The 17,530-nt window shown below is 33.1% G+C and overlaps 3 protein-coding genes across 7 annotated transcripts; 2 read left to right on the top strand and 1 right to left on the bottom strand.

Annotated features, from left to right (window-relative positions):
- LOC109363251 (cyclin-U2-2-like) lies at positions 481-2,413 on the top strand. The gene is made up of 2 exons (XM_019609454.1): positions 481-1,025; positions 1,834-2,413. Exons 1-2 carry the CDS (start codon positions 619-621, stop codon positions 2,096-2,098), a joined length of 672 nt encoding a protein of 223 aa, XP_019464999.1. The 5' UTR covers positions 481-618; the 3' UTR covers positions 2,099-2,413.
- LOC109325948 lies at positions 6,832-13,311 on the top strand. 5 transcript variants are annotated; one of them, XM_019558574.1, is made up of 9 exons: positions 7,742-7,810; positions 7,915-8,072; positions 8,169-8,291; positions 9,768-9,973; positions 10,893-11,036; positions 11,410-11,627; positions 12,644-12,902; positions 13,043-13,192; positions 13,243-13,261. In XM_019558574.1, the coding sequence occupies exons 2-8, from the start codon at positions 7,997-7,999 to the stop codon at positions 13,169-13,171; spliced, it is 1,155 nt and encodes a 384-aa protein (XP_019414119.1). In that variant the 5' UTR covers positions 7,742-7,810; positions 7,915-7,996; the 3' UTR covers positions 13,172-13,192; positions 13,243-13,261. The 5 variants fall into 5 exon arrangements, with proteins under 5 accessions (XP_019414120.1, XP_019414118.1, XP_019414119.1 ...); XM_019558575.1 differs by lacking the exon at positions 7,742-7,810 and adding an exon at positions 6,832-6,956 and having other exon boundaries at positions 13,043-13,311; XM_019558573.1 differs by lacking the exon at positions 7,742-7,810 and adding an exon at positions 6,832-7,267 and having other exon boundaries at positions 13,043-13,311.
- LOC109363346 (cysteine-rich repeat secretory protein 15-like) lies at positions 14,224-17,109 on the bottom strand. The gene is made up of 3 exons (XM_019609583.1): positions 16,139-17,109; positions 14,884-14,991; positions 14,224-14,505 (listed from the first exon to the last, which is right to left on the bottom strand). Exons 1-3 carry the CDS (start codon positions 16,893-16,895, stop codon positions 14,501-14,503), a joined length of 870 nt encoding a protein of 289 aa, XP_019465128.1. The 5' UTR covers positions 16,896-17,109; the 3' UTR covers positions 14,224-14,500.

Below are 17,530 nucleotides of genomic sequence, written 5' to 3'. Positions count from 1 at the left end.
CGATTTTCGACTCTACCATTTTAATCCCATAAAAATAAAAAATCTAAATTTAATATCCAAAATTAGAATTGTGAGGCAAAATATTTTATGTCATGATCTTAAAAATGTTAAAAATAACTAATTTAACCTACATTCAATTTTATGGAAACTATTTTAGATTTTCAATTTTTTAACAATTAAATTAATAAATGGTCAGAAGCAAGAAGCAAAATAGTTGTTTAGTCTTATATTTTTATTGAATCCATCCAACCTAAGTTCTTCACTGACCAAGATATGTTGTTTTAAATGGTGTCTAAAATCATGTTTCAGACTAATAATATTGAAATAAAAAATATTAATTTTTTAATTGATATGAAATAGTTTTATTGGTCTGATACATGGTTTGAGACACGATGACAAAAGATCATTTTGCTTCCTTCACTCCCCCAATTGCAACTTTACTATTCTCCTTTATATAGTAACCTACTTCTAAAACCTTTTCTAAACTTGTAACAAAAAACCATTCAAAACTATCACTAGCTGCTATACTACAAACCTCTTAGACTAATTCCTCTCAAAACCTTCTTCTACAAGGGACAAGGCCAAAGTAAAGAACCCAACTTTCCCTTTTTTCCCTACATGGCTTCTTCTTCTATGACAATTTCCCCAAGAAAACTCCATTCTGATTTGTATTCCTATTCCTACCAAGAAAACTCTAGCACCCCTTTAGTGATAAATGTTCTAGCTTCACTTATTGAGAGAACCATGGCCAGAACAAAGAGAATTGTTAAGAATAGTTCTTGGTCTTTGTCTAAGGCTATTAGCACCAACATCTTTGATTGTAGGGAGATTCCAGACATGACAATTCAATCCTATTTAGAGAGAATTTTCAGGTACACTAGAGCAGGACCATCAGTGTTTGTTGTGGCCTATGTTTATATTGACAGGTTTTGTCAGAACAATCCTGGATTCAGAATCAATGCAAGAAATGTTCATAGGCTTCTTATCACAACTATTATGGTGGCTTCTAAGTATGTGGAAGACATGTGAGTTTTCTTCTCCTTCTTTGTTTCTATGTTTACATTCTTTGCACAATGCCTATAGTTTAGACTTTAGACACATCATACCTGCATTTAATTGTCACTGCTTTTTTTATTAGAAATCTTAATGGAAGTTATGCAACACTCATAGGTATAAATGAATAGAGAACATTTTCTTTTGTATCTGTATGAATCGATATTATTATATTCTAATGGAGAAACCAATATTTCACATAGTACTTTTGATCGAAAAATCGATCTGATTTATTTCCTACCTTTTGCTTAATGAGAAAATGGATCAGATTCTATATAAGATCAAACCTATGGGACTTAAAGAATGGTGGAAGAAAATCAAAGGCATTTTGTCTCTTTTTACTATAGATGTTATAATAAATTTGGTATGTTGTATGCAGTTTAATAAGACTATCCGTTAACTATAATTGGTGGAATTGGTGACCAAGTGAAGAAATTTTTCCTCATGAATTTCATATATTTAATATGTTAGAGAAATGGTGTGGTTAATATGAATTCTTATGATAAAATATATAGCCGATTTCTTGAAATCATAAAGAATTTGGTAAAGGGGTTTGTTAAATGGAGAGAAAGTTTGTTTATATGGATCTCAAACATTGACATTTGACACTACTTGCTAACAGTTGAAGAAAGTGACATCTTTTCTTAAGCCACCAATAATTTTAGTCCATGATGTTCATGTCTGATAATATGTCAATTTCTCAACTGCACAATTTGCTTGCATTGAAGTTCAGGACATTATGATTTAACAATAAAGAAATTTCATATTATGGTTTGACAGGAACTATAAAAATTCTTACTTTGGAAGAGTTGGTGGGTTAACAACTAATGAGATGAACAAGTTGGAAGTGGAATTCCTTTTCTTGATGGGTTTCAAATTGCATGTGAATTTGAGTGTTTTTGATAGCTATTGCTGCCATTTAGAGAGGGAAGTCAGCATTGGAGGAGGATACCATATTGAGAGAGCCCTTAGGTGTGCCCAAGAAATCAAAGCAAAGCATGGAGAAGATATCGGTTACACACAAATTTCTCGTATAACGTTGTAGTCTGGTTCAGTGTTTTAAATTGTATCTCACAATTGTGACTGCAATATTGTGGTTTCAAAAGTCTCTGCAATGGTCGGAATTCTGGCCATATATGCCATAATTTTCCGCAATTGCGGTAAACATAAAACTGCAACTTAGAACACCGGTAAAGTTAGTTTTATGTGTATAGATCAGTGTAAATCTAAATGTTTGTTGGGGTATGGAGATTTAGAGACAAGAAGTGGTTAAGTCAATGAAAGAGCAGTGTACAAATCTGTTTGATTTATTCACATGTAAACAATGAATTTCGTCATAAGTAGTTTGGGTATTTTGTTTCAGTATAATTTGACTGTACTTTAATTGATATTTGTTCAGCCATATAACAGTTATAAGTGCCCAAATATAAAGTAGGGATCATTGTATCAATCACAAACCACATAAGTTATGCAGTGACTTATACAACCACATAAGTTATGCAGTGACTTATACAACCACATAAGTTATGCAGTGACTTATACAACCACATAAGTTATGCAGTGACTTATACAACCACATAAGTTATGCAGTGACTTATACAACCACATCAAAGGCATTTTGTCTCTTTTTACTATAGATGTTATAATAAATTTGGTATGTTGTATGCAGTTTAATAAGACTATCCGTTAACTATAATTGGTGGAATTGGTGACCAAGTGAAGAAATTTTTCCTCATGAATTTCATATATTTAATATGTTAGAGAAATGGTGTGGTTAATATGAATTCTTATGATAAAATATATAGCCGATTTCTTGAAATCATAAAGAATTTGGTAAAGGGGTTTGTTAAATGGAGAGAAAGTTTGTTTATATGGATCTCAAACATTGACATTTGACACTACTTGCTAACAGTTGAAGAAAGTGACATCTTTTCTTAAGCCACCAATAATTTTAGTCCATGATGTTCATGTCTGATAATATGTCAATTTCTCAACTGCACAATTTGCTTGCATTGAAGTTCAGGACATTATGATTTAACAATAAAGAAATTTCATATTATGGTTTGACAGGAACTATAAAAATTCTTACTTTGGAAGAGTTGGTGGGTTAACAACTAATGAGATGAACAAGTTGGAAGTGGAATTCCTTTTCTTGATGGGTTTCAAATTGCATGTGAATTTGAGTGTTTTTGATAGCTATTGCTGCCATTTAGAGAGGGAAGTCAGCATTGGAGGAGGATACCATATTGAGAGAGCCCTTAGGTGTGCCCAAGAAATCAAAGCAAAGCATGGAGAAGATATCGGTTACACACAAATTTCTCGTATAACGTTGTAGTCTGGTTCAGTGTTTTAAATTGTATCTCACAATTGTGACTGCAATATTGTGGTTTCAAAAGTCTCTGCAATGGTCGGAATTCTGGCCATATATGCCATAATTTTCCGCAATTGCGGTAAACATAAAACTGCAACTTAGAACACCGGTAAAGTTAGTTTTATGTGTATAGATCAGTGTAAATCTAAATGTTTGTTGGGGTATGGAGATTTAGAGACAAGAAGTGGTTAAGTCAATGAAAGAGCAGTGTACAAATCTGTTTGATTTATTCACATGTAAACAATGAATTTCGTCATAAGTAGTTTGGGTATTTTGTTTCAGTATAATTTGACTGTACTTTAATTGATATTTGTTCAGCCATATAACAGTTATAAGTGCCCAAATATAAAGTAGGGATCATTGTATCAATCACAAACCACATAAGTTATGCAGTGACTTATACAACCACATAAGTTATGCAGTGACTTATACAACCACATAAGTTATGCAGTGACTTATACAACCACATCACCCCATAATTGTAGAGAGATACCAAATCACAATAAGGTGCTCACAACGTGATTATATTAGACCGCATTCGAGCTGTACTATACCTTTTCAAATTGCGGTCGCGATTGCAGTAACGGTTGCGGTTACTATAATTGTGGTTATTACGGCCATTACGATCATTGCGGTGTGAATTATTTTGTAACTAGAAAAATATTTTTGAATTCAATACTGTCTGATGCGGTTCGATGTGGTTGCTTTGCAGTCCGATGTGACCGCATAATTGTGATTCAGAGTCATATTGTAATTGCGGTTGGAGCAGGTCAGCAGTCACCACAACTGCAATATTGCAACCGCATCAGGTGATATGGTCTACAATTTAAATCACTGATCATACCTTATATGGACGATTTCGGGTCACATAAACATTTTTTTACTGGCATAAAGTTTCTCACATGTTTAATACACTCAATTGAGTTTAACCTCTTAGAGACTAGGCATGTAAACAGGTGGGCAGAACATCATCCTTTATTAGCATGAATCATAGGTACAGGATTCACTGACAGAAAACTAAAGAACAATCCAAACATCAAATTTGATGATGGTACATTATTTGCATCTTCACCTAAGAAAAAATCTAAAGTGCACGATTCACTACGACAGAATTGTGTTTTAATGAAATATTGTTAATGAGTTTTGTCATCGAGACAAGCATTGGGAGGACATAAAATGCACCAGACATTGGCCAGGTTTCAACAATTTCAAGATCACATTGATCACATGAGCCAAAAACAAAAACCCAACATTGATTGTTCTGAGTCACTTGATATGAATCTTGACCTTAACCTTACAACAGAGGACCTTTGCTTACCATCATTGATAACAGCAAAAAATAAAGATAAGAATAGCCAATATCAAAGTCTATGCTACAATTATCTCGAAATCGATAATAAAAATGGCCAGGACAAAAATTATAACAACAATGTTTTGGTGCACACTAATGTGGATGATGAAGCAGAAGGACATGAACATTGGTGGAAGTTCTTCTCCTTTGTTACAGGTGGAATCAGTTTAACAATTGATGCAGAAAATGACCCATAATTAACAACTTCATGAACATGAGGAAAGAACAACGGTTTTTGTTACTCATCCTAAAACTCCATGTTCATATACTCTTTACTTTCGCGCCTAATCAAAAATCCTTTGTGTTAATTGCTTTATACTTTTAGGGTTTGATTGCGAGTTGGATTTTGGACAGGAAGGGAAGACTTCAGAGCTACATGGCAAGTATGTTTCATGACTTTTAAGACTTTTTTTCCCCTCCAAAATCCAACTCGTAATCGGACCCTTAAGTTTTAGTCAAAGGTGACGGTGTAAGAGTTCTCTTCACTGTCAATGTATTATCCAACATTCATTTTCAATACTTTTCAAAAAAAAGTAATCCAAATGAACGGTAGACGATGCACCGACTTTTTATACTGTCAGTGCATAGATTTAATACTAGATTATACACTAACTGTGTATACATTTTATACTGTCAGTACATAGATTTAATACTCTTATGTATATGCCTTGTGATATGGTTTATCTCCTCTTGTTGAGTCATTTTGGGGACAAGACCTCCATAATATACGGTTTTGATGTATAACGACCATAATCTATAATTTCATAAACATATTTAAGTGTTCTAATGAGCTACTTTAAGTGTGCAGACAAAGAGATATTATGAAAACAAATGATCTCTCAGATATTAAGTAGACAAATGATGATTATGTGAAGAATACATATGATTAAGAATTTAAGACTATATGTCTTTTGCTGCCAAGTCAAATTTGTCTGACCAATTACACTACAATCCTTCTTAATATGGACACACAGTTAAATATTTAAAGTTTAGGTAGATATACACAGCCTTATTCAGGTAAGTAGAAAGAGTGTTTCCAAGATTTGAACTCAATACCATGATCACTAAACAACAGTCTTATTATTGCATCAAACATATCTCAAGTCTAGCCGTAATATATGGTCCAAATACCTTAGAGTGAGTTAGTGTTGAGAACAAGCGAGCAATCGAATATTAAAGACAATAGGGACAAGAGAGAATAACACATGAAATTTGCCAATGAAACCAATTTATGGCTAGCTAATACCAATGAATACCACTATGTATTAGAGAATAATTATTTATGTTTTTTACTCTTATTGTATATCATTAACTTTACATAAAGACACACACATACATACATATATATATATATATATATATATATAGCTATTTATCTTCACCCTATGCATCAACCCACACTCATTACTTGAATTGTTGCTTTCGGAAGAAAAGGTATGGTACACTGATATATACAACAATCTTTATCTTGGTGAATATTATCGATGTCCATCTTCTGTGATTAGGTTAGGGCGCTACATAGTCTAAATAAATGTTTGGTTAACTTAGGCGATGTCTGAACTTATGGTAAATGACTTGGTTAACATCTCAACTACATTTTCATAATTGTATTGTTATATACTATTCATAATTTTTATAATAATAGTAATAATGTTTATCATTTATGGATAAACAATATTTCTTGTAATACATTTTGAATTTTCAATTGATGCAAGATTTTTTATAAAAAAGTAAATGGAAAAACTGTAGAACCGAACCGAACCATTCAAGAGCGGTTCAGTTCGGTTTTTATAGTTAAATTTACGGTTAATTGAGTAGAACCGAACCATGTATTTTTTATCGGTTCAATCACTGAAATGCACCAAAAGCCGAATCGAATTTTTACACCCCTAAAGAAAAGCAAATTTATAACCAAAATATAGAGAAATGAATGGAGAGAATATGTGTGGCAGGTAAGAAAAGCTTAGACATGTATATCAGTAATAAGATCATAATGAAGTAATTAAGTCAGTTGGTTGATTTAATAGTGTAAGACTCTGTCAGATTCCTCCAATACTTAATTCCAAAACTGCCCCCACTTCCACTTTGTCACTCTCAACTAACTCACCAGGTTGAAACTCGAATCCTGTACGGAAAGAGACCACTATTCCGCTACTCTCTTCACAGAGAAGAAGAATCACTGTGAGTACTATTCACATTTCAATCTCGCCTTTTATCTTCTCCAATTCCATAAATCAGAATCTCCCCATGATTTCAATCATGTTTTTATTTTTGGGTTTTAGAACAATCATGCAATTCAATGTCAAAGCTTCAATCTTTAACCTTCTAATTTTCTTACCCACTTTATATATGTATTTCCTCTTCAGTAGAAAATTGAACCATTGCTTATCTTTTCATTTTTGTTCAATGGAAGAGAGATTGTGCAGTAAATGTTTTGGAACTCAGAATAACTCCTATTGAGTTTCTTTGCAATTTCTGAATCCTCAGTTAAGGTTTGTTTTTTTGTTCACATGTTATCATACAAGGATGATTTTGTCATTTTAAACTTGGTAAGGGTGAAATCTTTATTGCTATATAAGGGAAAATAAAAAAGTAACACAAAAACTTAGATTAATCAGTATATCCCACCAACCCTTTTGAACTGGGTTTGGACTTTGGATTAATCATCAATTTTCATGTTTTGTACATATAATGCTGCTCTGTGATTGCTATCTATTGGGTCGGCCTAATTACAATTATTCACTTTTAGATCTACATATTTTTTGTTTTATAATTTGTCAGAAATTTGCATGATTCATACAAAATTTGTGCTGCATTTTCTTTTGGTGTGTTATTGAGGGTGAACCTCGGCTCGGTAAGATTGTTGCTTAGTGACAAAGAGGCCACAAGTTCGAATACTGGAAACAATCTCCCTGCTTGCAGAGATAAGTCTGCCTCTTCCCAGACCCTAGTAGGTGGTAGCCTTGTGGTGGTAGGCTCATGCAGTGAACTGTCTTTTTTTTATTAAGTCCCTTTGTATTGCATGAATTGTGAATGTAAATTATTGCTTCATTTCAATTTGTTGTTTCATTTGTCATTTATTTATGTTTGTGCCATTGCTAAAGCACCATCCTAAGTTCATTTTCTATTATTTATGCAGCTAAGGTTCAAGTAGCTGCTAGACATTAGTTTCTTCCACTTCTTTGTACTTGGTATTGGTATTCCAGTCAGCATTAACAAACATGAAAATTTTCAGTGGATGGCATCGTTTTATTTTCGGTCTTCCTTTACTTTTCATCCTTATTCATATGTATTATGGTGGGTAATAACTTCACTTCTATTTTATAATTATGGATATTTCTGTTTGACGTCTAAGTGAGCTTTACAAATGAGCATCATATATTTTTTTACTAGTCATGGAGTTTTACAAGAACTCAAAAATGGAGGTACCACACAAACAATTAAACAAGAAATTTGATCATCTGATTCTTGGTCCTGCTGCTGGGCAAGGCTTGTCAAATCGTTTGCAATGCCAAGGTTCTTTCTCCCTTCATTATATAGTAATGTTGATTACTGTTTTGTTTGCAATCACTTATTAAAAAGAATAAGTTGACGGAAAAACATTATACAGAGTTCCACAGAAATAATCGTAGATACATGTCACAGTGGTGTTACAGCTCTTATAGCATATTAGTATGTTGAAGAATCATAGGTTTATAGTTAGACAAGAAAGAAAAAAAGGACAGCTAAGAAGAGTAAACTAGGAATATTTTTTATAGGTTGAATGGGTTATTGTTAGGAGTGATAGATTATTTTTTCTAAATTTGACCGAGTCCCAGTCTCATTAGCCTGAGGTTATCTTGTTTCATTTTTTCATATTGTTATGATAAAATACAGATAAGATCTTGGAGAATTGAGGTTCATGTATACTATACCGTTCACTGTAGATACTGATATCGGTCTGAATCAGATGCTAAAAGGCTGATTTACAGAGATAAAATATAAACTCAAGTCGAACACAGCCAAAAGAAACACAGGGCATTTGAGTGGCCCTCCACTCTCCCATTTCATTCTACAGACTTCTTTCTTCACTCCCTTTTCCTTATGTATCACTCCCATGCATAACAGACTTACCATCTCAACTTCCGTTTACCCTGTTATCGATGTTCCTGATCACGTATACCCCCTCCTGACGGACCTTAATATGTGGTTTCCTAACATGTTACTACAGATTGTCTGAAATTTCTTTCTCTGTTTGGATTATTTTCCTTTTATAATTTGATACCAATATGCTAATGAACCCAATTTTAACAAAGTGTAAAGTTTTACAGTTTGAAACATAAATCTTATGACTTGTCTCGCGTATGGAACTGCGTAATTAATGTGTGAAACTATGAATATATCTCTGTACTTCATATAGGACTTGCAATTTAGACCGTTTACTAAAATAAAAATAAAAAACACCAGTTTGTGTGATTACTTTACTTAGTCTCCAATCTTATGTGATGTTTATCCCCATTGGTGATGTCAGTGCAGTTTTCTTGCTTTCATAAGTTTCACATTCTACAGAAGTTTGTGACTATAATATATACTATTGTAAAGGGAATTAGTAGTTAGACACTAAAACAGCGTAATTTTGTCTCGCCCTATTTTAACCTTACTAAGAATTTATATTTCCATCTTACATTTTATTATTATTATCTCTCTAAAGTTACATCTATCATTATATCACTAATGATAAATTTATATATTCTAATTTTTTAAATTTTAGTCTATATCTATATAACTTTTATTTATGTCATTATTAATCCAGAATAATAATTTTTTTGAATTAACAAAAAAAAAGTAGGTTTCCAGGCATTGCATTGCAGTATAATTTGTGTATTTTCTTTTATATTTTAAAGGTTTGAATGATATTACTTTTTAATTATTCAGGAGGTTTTACTTTTTCCTCGTACATATTCATGTTTCAAGTGATTCTTACAATACATTTTACATGTTTGCGATTCACAGGGACAAAAGCTCTTAACAGGTCCCGTGCTTCTAACAGCAGATCGGGTTTAGAAGAAAGTGTCACATTTGTTACTGTCTTTACTATTTATAATTCTTCTCTCAATAATGTAGATGATAAATCATCAAAGACAGTTGTTGGCAATGCCTCATATAATAAGGTGGATAGGTCAATGGCTGTTTTGAATGTCTTCGTCAACTTCATTCAGGTAAGTATTGAATAAAAATCATGAGTTTGTCTCACTGCAAACTTTGTATCGTCTTTGATTATCGAGTATTTTGTTTCTTTACTGAGTATGGTTGGTTAAGTGTGTCGTCTTTGTGTATGATCTAATACTGTTGGAGTTTCTCAGCTAGAACTAGTGAACTGTTCTTGTCGTAAGTATTTCCTATCTAGGCACTAAGTTTTTCTACCACACGCACTCAAATATCATACATCCGTGCGATCCTCTAGTTAATACTAAAATTTGATTTATGGGTGACAAGTAAGGGTAGCTTGAGTGATTACCATCGGTGCGGCACATTGTACGAATTGCATTAATTCCCAACATTTGGAAAAAGATAATATACTGTAAGGACTTGGATTAAAGGTTATGGTCTCTTGATCTGTAGTGTGTGTAAATTTTACTTTCAACCCCAATTCATTCTTTGAATAGACTTCAGTTCCACCTTAATAATCCTATTTCTAAACTCCCTTTAAGGCTAAGTTCTTTATTTGGACGGCAATGCTTTATAGAATTAATACCAATGACACATGACAAATTTTTAGGCGGCATAAATTCTTACATTGTTGTGGAGATGTTTCTCTATGGAATTCTTAGATTGGCATTTTGGGAGAGTTCTGGGTGACCAGTTTTGTTTAGCTTTACTGGTTTGGGTAAAAGAAAAGAAACCAAGTTCTCGTGGCAATGTGCAGTGGGCCTCATTCAAACACAAACCCAGCTAGGTGGGAGGCTCGTGCACTGGGCCGTCCATTTTATTTATGTAAAATCAAGTCTTAAGCTCTATAACACGATCAAATATTTGGCAATTAACATGGATTCATATTCTCGTTTTTCCTTTGGTTCATTTTCTAATAATTATACTAGACAAACATGGTTCATAATTTGCTATGGAAAATGTATGCAGGTGGCAATGCCTCAGAGCAAGGTGGTTATTCTCACAGATCCAGCGTCTGACCTCTCAGTGCACAGAAATAGTGTCTCTCTGTATCCTATACAAGGTGAATATTCACGAGACAAGTTGATGCTCCAAAGGATCAGGTCTTACATTGTAAGATTACATTGCACCCATGGTAGACAGAACACTTTTCGTGATTTCATAAAAATAATAAAAATAAAAAACACTTTTCAGTGGAAAACAAATAGTTGCTTATTAGTGACTACTTCTCTGGAATGTTTTTCGCTATCTTTCTTAGTATACCAACTATGGTGATAGTTTTATTGGTATAATCAATATCTGTCTTTTCTCCCAATCATGTGCACTAAAACAGATCAGAGGTCCTTTCTACCTTTGCCCTTCTTTCTTTTTGATATTCTGTCTTCCGTAAGGTTCACAGTCTTGTTCTGTCATTCTTTGTGATGATAAATAGAATTACAATTTTAATCATTTAGATTACATAAACTTGTGTTTTCATTCTTTACAGATATTTTTAGAAACAAAGCTTCAGAATCTACCTCAGAACCCGAGGAACATCACTCATTATATCTTCACTGATTCTGATATAGCAGTGGTTGATGATTTAGGACAGATTTTTCGTGACCATCCTAATTTTGATCTGGCTCTGACCTTTAGGAACAACAAGGCTCAACCTTTGAATTCAGGATTCATTGCAGTAAAGGGTACACCTGATTCCATTTTAAGGTAAATAAACTGTACTATGAGTAGTTTTTGTTTAATGGCTATTATGAATATACTACATAAATTTGAACAATCCGAGATTCATGGTTTAGTTATCTAGTATTTAATATTTATGCAGCTTTCAGTTAGTGTTAAGCACCAGACATGGCCTTACCTTTGTTTATATAACATACACGATCTTCAACTTGTCCACTTCTACACATTGTTGAATCGGAGGGTTTTTGGGTAGAGAAGGAGGAAAAGAGAAAATAGAGACTTACCAAGAGTCAGTTTAATTGGTATCACTGTAGGACATTAATCGCGAGGGCCTGGCTCCAAACCCTGGAAACTGCTCACTGCTCCTTCACCCGTAAAAAAGAAGAAAAAATTTGCCTTAAAAAAGACTCAAAATGATACAAGATTGATGATTGATTTGGTGATGGTTCTTTACAGAAGACAAACCCTATAGTTCTAATGTTCTATTTACTACAACAATATTTCTTTTGTATTTATTTTTTATCCATAATTTATGCAAAAGGTTGTACACTATACACTACCCATGAACCACATAAAAAGGTAAATGTAAGTAACCTTAAGGATAGATGTATGTAACCTTACTCCTCTGTGAGTGGAGAGTCTGCTTCCAAGATTTAAACTCGTTACCTCTAGATTACAAGGCAAGAACCGTATTGTTGGGCCGAGTCTCACCCGGTTACCCCCGACTGTATAGCCTGTACTGTATGAAAAAATATTATTAAAACCTTAGTTACTTACTATGATGCCAGCATTCCTCTGTCATCCCTGAAAAGTACTGACATTGTTAGAAAAGGAGTTTTGTATTATTATTCTTGCAAATTGCACATTTACAAGCTGGCATTACCATCAATATCATTAGTTTCCTTTTCAATTTCTGGATTCTTTTTTCTTAATCAACAATTTCTTGGTAATGAGTAGATCATTTTCATTTTCCTTATTTATCCCTCTCGATTCTCTTCCTTTTTGATATCTAATCCTTGAATTCGATTTGTGCTAAAATGCAGGGCAAAGCTTTTTCTACAAGAAGTTTTGAAAATCTACAGTTCAAAGTACATAAATGCTTCCCGCATGCTGGGTGATCAGTTAGCTCTTGCTTGGGTTGTGAAATCAAATCCTCACTTTGATGACAGAAGGTTTGCTAAACCACTAGCTTTCGCCGAAGATATTGGCAATACTTCAGTATTGTTCTTACCTTGTGCCCTATACAACTGGACTCCGCCGGAGGGTGCTGGTCAATTTCATGGCATGCCCTTGGATGTTAAGGTATAAATATAACAACAAAAAATCATTTATGTCTAATCATATACCTGAATGCTTTAAAGTTAGATTTGGAAGTTCGGTTATTTACTATCCTTCAAGTTTTGAACTCAGTATTTTATTCCTGTTTTATTTCTGTGATGCAGGTTGTTCATTTTAAAGGATCAAGGAAACGTCTAATGCTCGAGTCTTGGGATTTTTATTCGTCTTCTACTGAAATCGAAGACATGTTATGCCTGATTCTCGGAAGTGGAAGAACGAAATATGATTTTTGAAAATTACTCGAAAATCTGCATCTCATGCAAATCAACGATTCCAACCTTTACTACAGAAAATGCCAGTTGCTGTGCTTGTGCCATTACCCTTTTTAATTGGTAATAAAGTCACTGATAGCTGCAAACTAGAAGGTAGAACTGAACCATTTAATATGCTGATTTTGTTCTCTTAACATAGGAGAGTTGTTTTCAGAAGGCACAGTTTTCACATTCCACCTATGAAGATTGAAGAGCATGTGGAATGTGATGGAATAATACACATTCTTGTTGCATGTATAGGCCAGTTAGTTCATAGAAGAACTGTATACTATGAATGTTGATTATTTTCCCAAGCATGTGAAATTGGGACTATAAGAGGGTAACTGAAAAGTAGTATTCTATAATTTGTACTAAACATAATAGTTTTATGATTATTGATAAAATCACCAAAATTCACTCTATAAACTTTGTGATACTAAGACTGCATACTTTTTTTTGTGATATTGAAAGTTATATGAAGAACTTAGAGAGGCTACATATGAAAAGAATACTTGTGTAAAAACCTTAGTGTGGTTACTAGCTAAGGAAATGAATATAGCTCTTTGTAGTGAAAGTGTGAACCAAACAAACTCTCTTATCTTCTTAAACTTATATCTTCCACTATTCATTATTGGCTTTATGCAACTATATCTTTAATTAATATCATAAATAATTTTTCTTTTCATAGTTGTTGAAAAGGGTAATGATTTTATGAGATTATCAACAAGGTGTTGATCTAGTTGTATAAAGTTTTGTTAGATCCCCGGAATGACCAAAATGTTCAAGGTTCAATTACTGAGAGTGACAATTGTTGAGAGGGATAGTCATGAACCTTGAAAAAGATTAGTTTCTTATCCAAAAGGTATGGGGATATCTTTGATGGAACCAGAAGAAAAAATGTCTATATGAGACCTTATACTATAATGAATAATATGTTAGAACTTGATAATTATCTAAAATTATCCTGTCAAAAGTGCACCAAGAAAACAAGTCAACAAAACAAAAGGCAAAGTAATAATATTGAAAGAAGTGCAGAACAGAACAATGTAGAAATGGTTTTAAAATAAAGAAATGAATGATGGGTTTTTGTTTGACACTAGAGCCCTACTTTAAAACATAGCCCTTTATATCTCCATGGATACTAGGGTTCTACTTTATAAATCAAAAGATAATATGAACCTACTTTAGTGGGAAAAAGATAATACTGTATTAATTTGAACAAAAAATGGAAGCAATGTTTTCAATGAATTTAAACAAACATTTTGAGAACTTTCTTAATGATAAACCACTTCTTTTAGCACCTCTAGCTTCTTAACCTGCATGCAATAAAGAAATGTAGATCATAAGCACCATCATTTGTTCAAATTGTGCACTATATATGAATATAATATTGTGGTTGTGATAACCGTTGTAATCACAATGATGTGGCTACATCAGGCCACAACCACATCAGACTTACCAGACCACAATCCATAACGTAATTATAGCAATAACTATAATTACAGTAATTATAATAGTGACAATAATCACAGTAATTATAATAGTGACTGCAATCACATTAACTACAACCGTGATTGTAATCACACTAATTGCAACTGTGACTGCTACTATAATAGTTATAACCGTGATTGAATTGCGACCGTAATTGTAACCACAATTTAAAACAACATTAAAAGATTAGGAGAATGATTTACCCATTGTTTTTTTACAAATTGAAAGAAGAATAACTAGTACGGCTAGACCAACAAACACTCCCACAATAATGGCAACTGATTTTCCTATTTGGTCATTATGGGAGGAACCTGCACAAAACACCAAGTTGGAGAAAAAAGCAATGAGAAATATTTGTATACTATATAGTGGAAAACTTGAGACTGTGTTTAAAAAGTTACTATAGTGGAAGACAATTTGCTCTTAGACTTTTAACTTTCTAAAGTGGACAAGAGAATTTATAATAAGTTTTATAGATTTTAACTTAATTGATTGTATATATAGGAGAAAACAAAACTACATACAGAAAGTGCCCAAAAAATTAATGTATTCTGTTGGTTAAAAACTATATGATGATTAAAAAACTATGTTTGAACTTTAAAATCAAATTTCTAGATTTTCAGAACGATCAAAATGTCAAGTTTGATTCTTAAGAGTTACACTTGAGGATTAGTTTCTTACCCAAAAAGTGAGGGGTAATAGTACCAAAAAAATAATTTGTGTATAATGTTAAGGGAAGAATATAGAACTTTTAGTTGAAGGTAAAAAGTTTGTTCTGAGATTCGATTCTATCTTCCTTTTAACTGAAAATGTTGCTTTATGCTAAATCATGGCAATAAATGAAACTGATATGATGCTGAGGTTCACAAGTGAATGCATAAGGGAAGAATATAGAATGTGATACCAAGTTAGGAATCACTGTATTTTCCAAAATAAAGCATAAAAATATATGCTCTGAATGCTTTGCTTGATAAAAGATTATTGGAGTTTGGACCATAACATTTGATGTTTTGTTCAGTATTTCTGCATCCTTTTTCACTGCTCATTTTACTACTGAGGGTGTCATTTATGGCATAACTTTAAGCAACCGAACCAGGATCATCTCCAGTATTGAAGAGAGTTCTTTTTTTTCCTTTTGTTTTCAATGACAAAAGTATTATTTCATTGTATATAAAAGGGTATAAGTATCCCACCATGTTGTTTTTTCTGGTATTTGCCTCTACAGTACTGGAGAAGATTCCTACTCGTAAGCAACCTTAATTATCTTGAAAATACAACTTCAACTTTTCTTGTTACTCTACTTAAGTTTTCAATTTTATGTAGTCATTTTCAAGAATTTATAAATGTAAGCTTAGATAGGCAATAAACTAATTAGTTGAAGGATTAATTTGTTGCATTTGGTAAGAAAATGATTTTTTACATTAACTTAGGACATAGAAGAATGAGAATGAAATGAACCTGATTCATCATAGTAGCCAGAAACCCAATACCTAGCATAACATTGTCCTAAGAACACATCAGCTGATGCTGCTGATCCACACAAACTCTTCAACTTTCCCACAGCATCTGTAATACAAGAGGAACAATCTGATACTATTAAATCACCTAAGCATTGTGCAAAGCCTTGAACTAGTCCTGAACTACTAACTCGAAATCCATTCGCCGATTGCAAATCGGCTAGAACATCGTCTCTACGCCTGAAGAAATCTGTATCACTAGCCATAGCTTTACTACATTTCCTGTACCTAAGGCCAGTATCAAGTTTGCCTAAAAAATCACCATAATGTTCATATCTCAAATAGCAGCCATCAAGTTGCAAAGAAGCACCAAGTGTGTAGGGACAAACCAACCCTATTTGGTTAACCAATCTTCCAACACACTTTGAGCAATCAATTGGACGCAAATCGCCGCGACACTGGTATAAGCCGAATACGGCTCCCTCGGATGATTCTGAGCTATCATTGCCAACAGAAAAACTATTATATATAATTTGAGAAGATGAACTAACAACTGAAGATAGAAAACTATTAAGGTTGGTTTCAAAGGGTGAACTAGGTTGGTATTTTTCTTGAGAACACCCTCCATAGATGAATATGTTAGCCCTTGTAGGGTAGCCATTGGCACTTAGAGTTGAAGAAAAGAGAAATAACATAGAAGAGAGTTTCAAAGCTAAGGTAATTCTTTGAGTTGAGTCTAGTTGAAGGGTTCTAAACATTTTTGTTGTTTGTTTATTTTGCTACAAATATGAGCCTTGGTTTGTTATTGTTTTTGGCTTGGTTATGAGAATATAAGATTGAGATAGTGGTTAATTTGAAGACTTTTTCTATAGTGAAGGATCTACTTTTATTTGGTCATGCATAGAGCATCAACTTTTTTCATGAGTCAATAGTCATAAAGATTAAAGACACCTATATTTTCATCTAGGTGCAGAACTACATAGATTCCTTATTGTATCTTTATATATAATGAGAATGTTTTTTTTCTTCAGTTTTTTTGGCATAAGTTGCACTTCTACCTCCAACAAGTGCTTCACTAGACATGTTTGCATAATGAATGCTAATGTGAGTATTAAAATCTATTCTCAATATTTATTCTAAGGTAGGTTAGAAAATGGAGCTATTATTCTTACCATTGTTTTAAATTTGTTTTAAATTACCATTGCGACCACGATTACAATGTGATTTTGGTTATTGTGGCATTGAGATGTTAGTGTATTTTAAATCAATGTGGTTAGATGCGGCCTGATGCGCAGCCTAAATGCGGTCTAATGCAATTGTCATGCAATCTAATATATACACATCATTTTGATTTGATCTCATACTACAATTGCGATATAACGTAATTACGACG

This window comes from Lupinus angustifolius, chromosome LG13, assembly GCF_001865875.1.
Source record: "Lupinus angustifolius cultivar Tanjil chromosome LG13, LupAngTanjil_v1.0, whole genome shotgun sequence".
Taxonomy (NCBI): Eukaryota; Viridiplantae; Streptophyta; class Magnoliopsida; order Fabales; family Fabaceae; genus Lupinus; species Lupinus angustifolius.
This window is presented reverse-complemented; position numbering and strand designations above follow the sequence as displayed.

What these genes read in the sequence shown, in the direction of transcription:
- LOC109363251 (XM_019609454.1), top strand. Translation starts at nt 619, where the DNA reads ATGGCTTCTTCTTCTATGACAATTTCCCCAAGAAAACTCCATTCTGAT. An exon ending in TCTAAGTATGTGGAAGACAT is followed by an intron (nt 1,026 to 1,833) that starts GTGAGTTTTCTT and finishes ATGGTTTGACAG; the next exon opens with GAACTATAAAAATTCTTACT.
- LOC109325948 (XM_019558575.1), top strand. Translation starts at nt 7,997, where the DNA reads ATGAAAATTTTCAGTGGATGGCATCGTTTTATTTTCGGTCTTCCTTTA. An exon ending in TCTTCGTCAACTTCATTCAG is followed by an intron (nt 9,974 to 10,892) that starts GTAAGTATTGAA and finishes AAATGTATGCAG; the next exon opens with GTGGCAATGCCTCAGAGCAA. An exon ending in GCATGCCCTTGGATGTTAAG is followed by an intron (nt 12,903 to 13,042) that starts GTATAAATATAA and finishes TCTGTGATGCAG; the next exon opens with GTTGTTCATTTTAAAGGATC.
- LOC109363346 (XM_019609583.1), bottom strand. Translation starts at nt 16,895, where the DNA reads ATGTTTAGAACCCTTCAACTAGACTCAACTCAAAGAATTACCTTAGCT. An exon ending in TGGCTACTATGATGAATCAG is followed by an intron (nt 14,992 to 16,138) that starts GTTCATTTCATT and finishes TGTTTTGTGCAG; the next exon opens with GTTCCTCCCATAATGACCAA.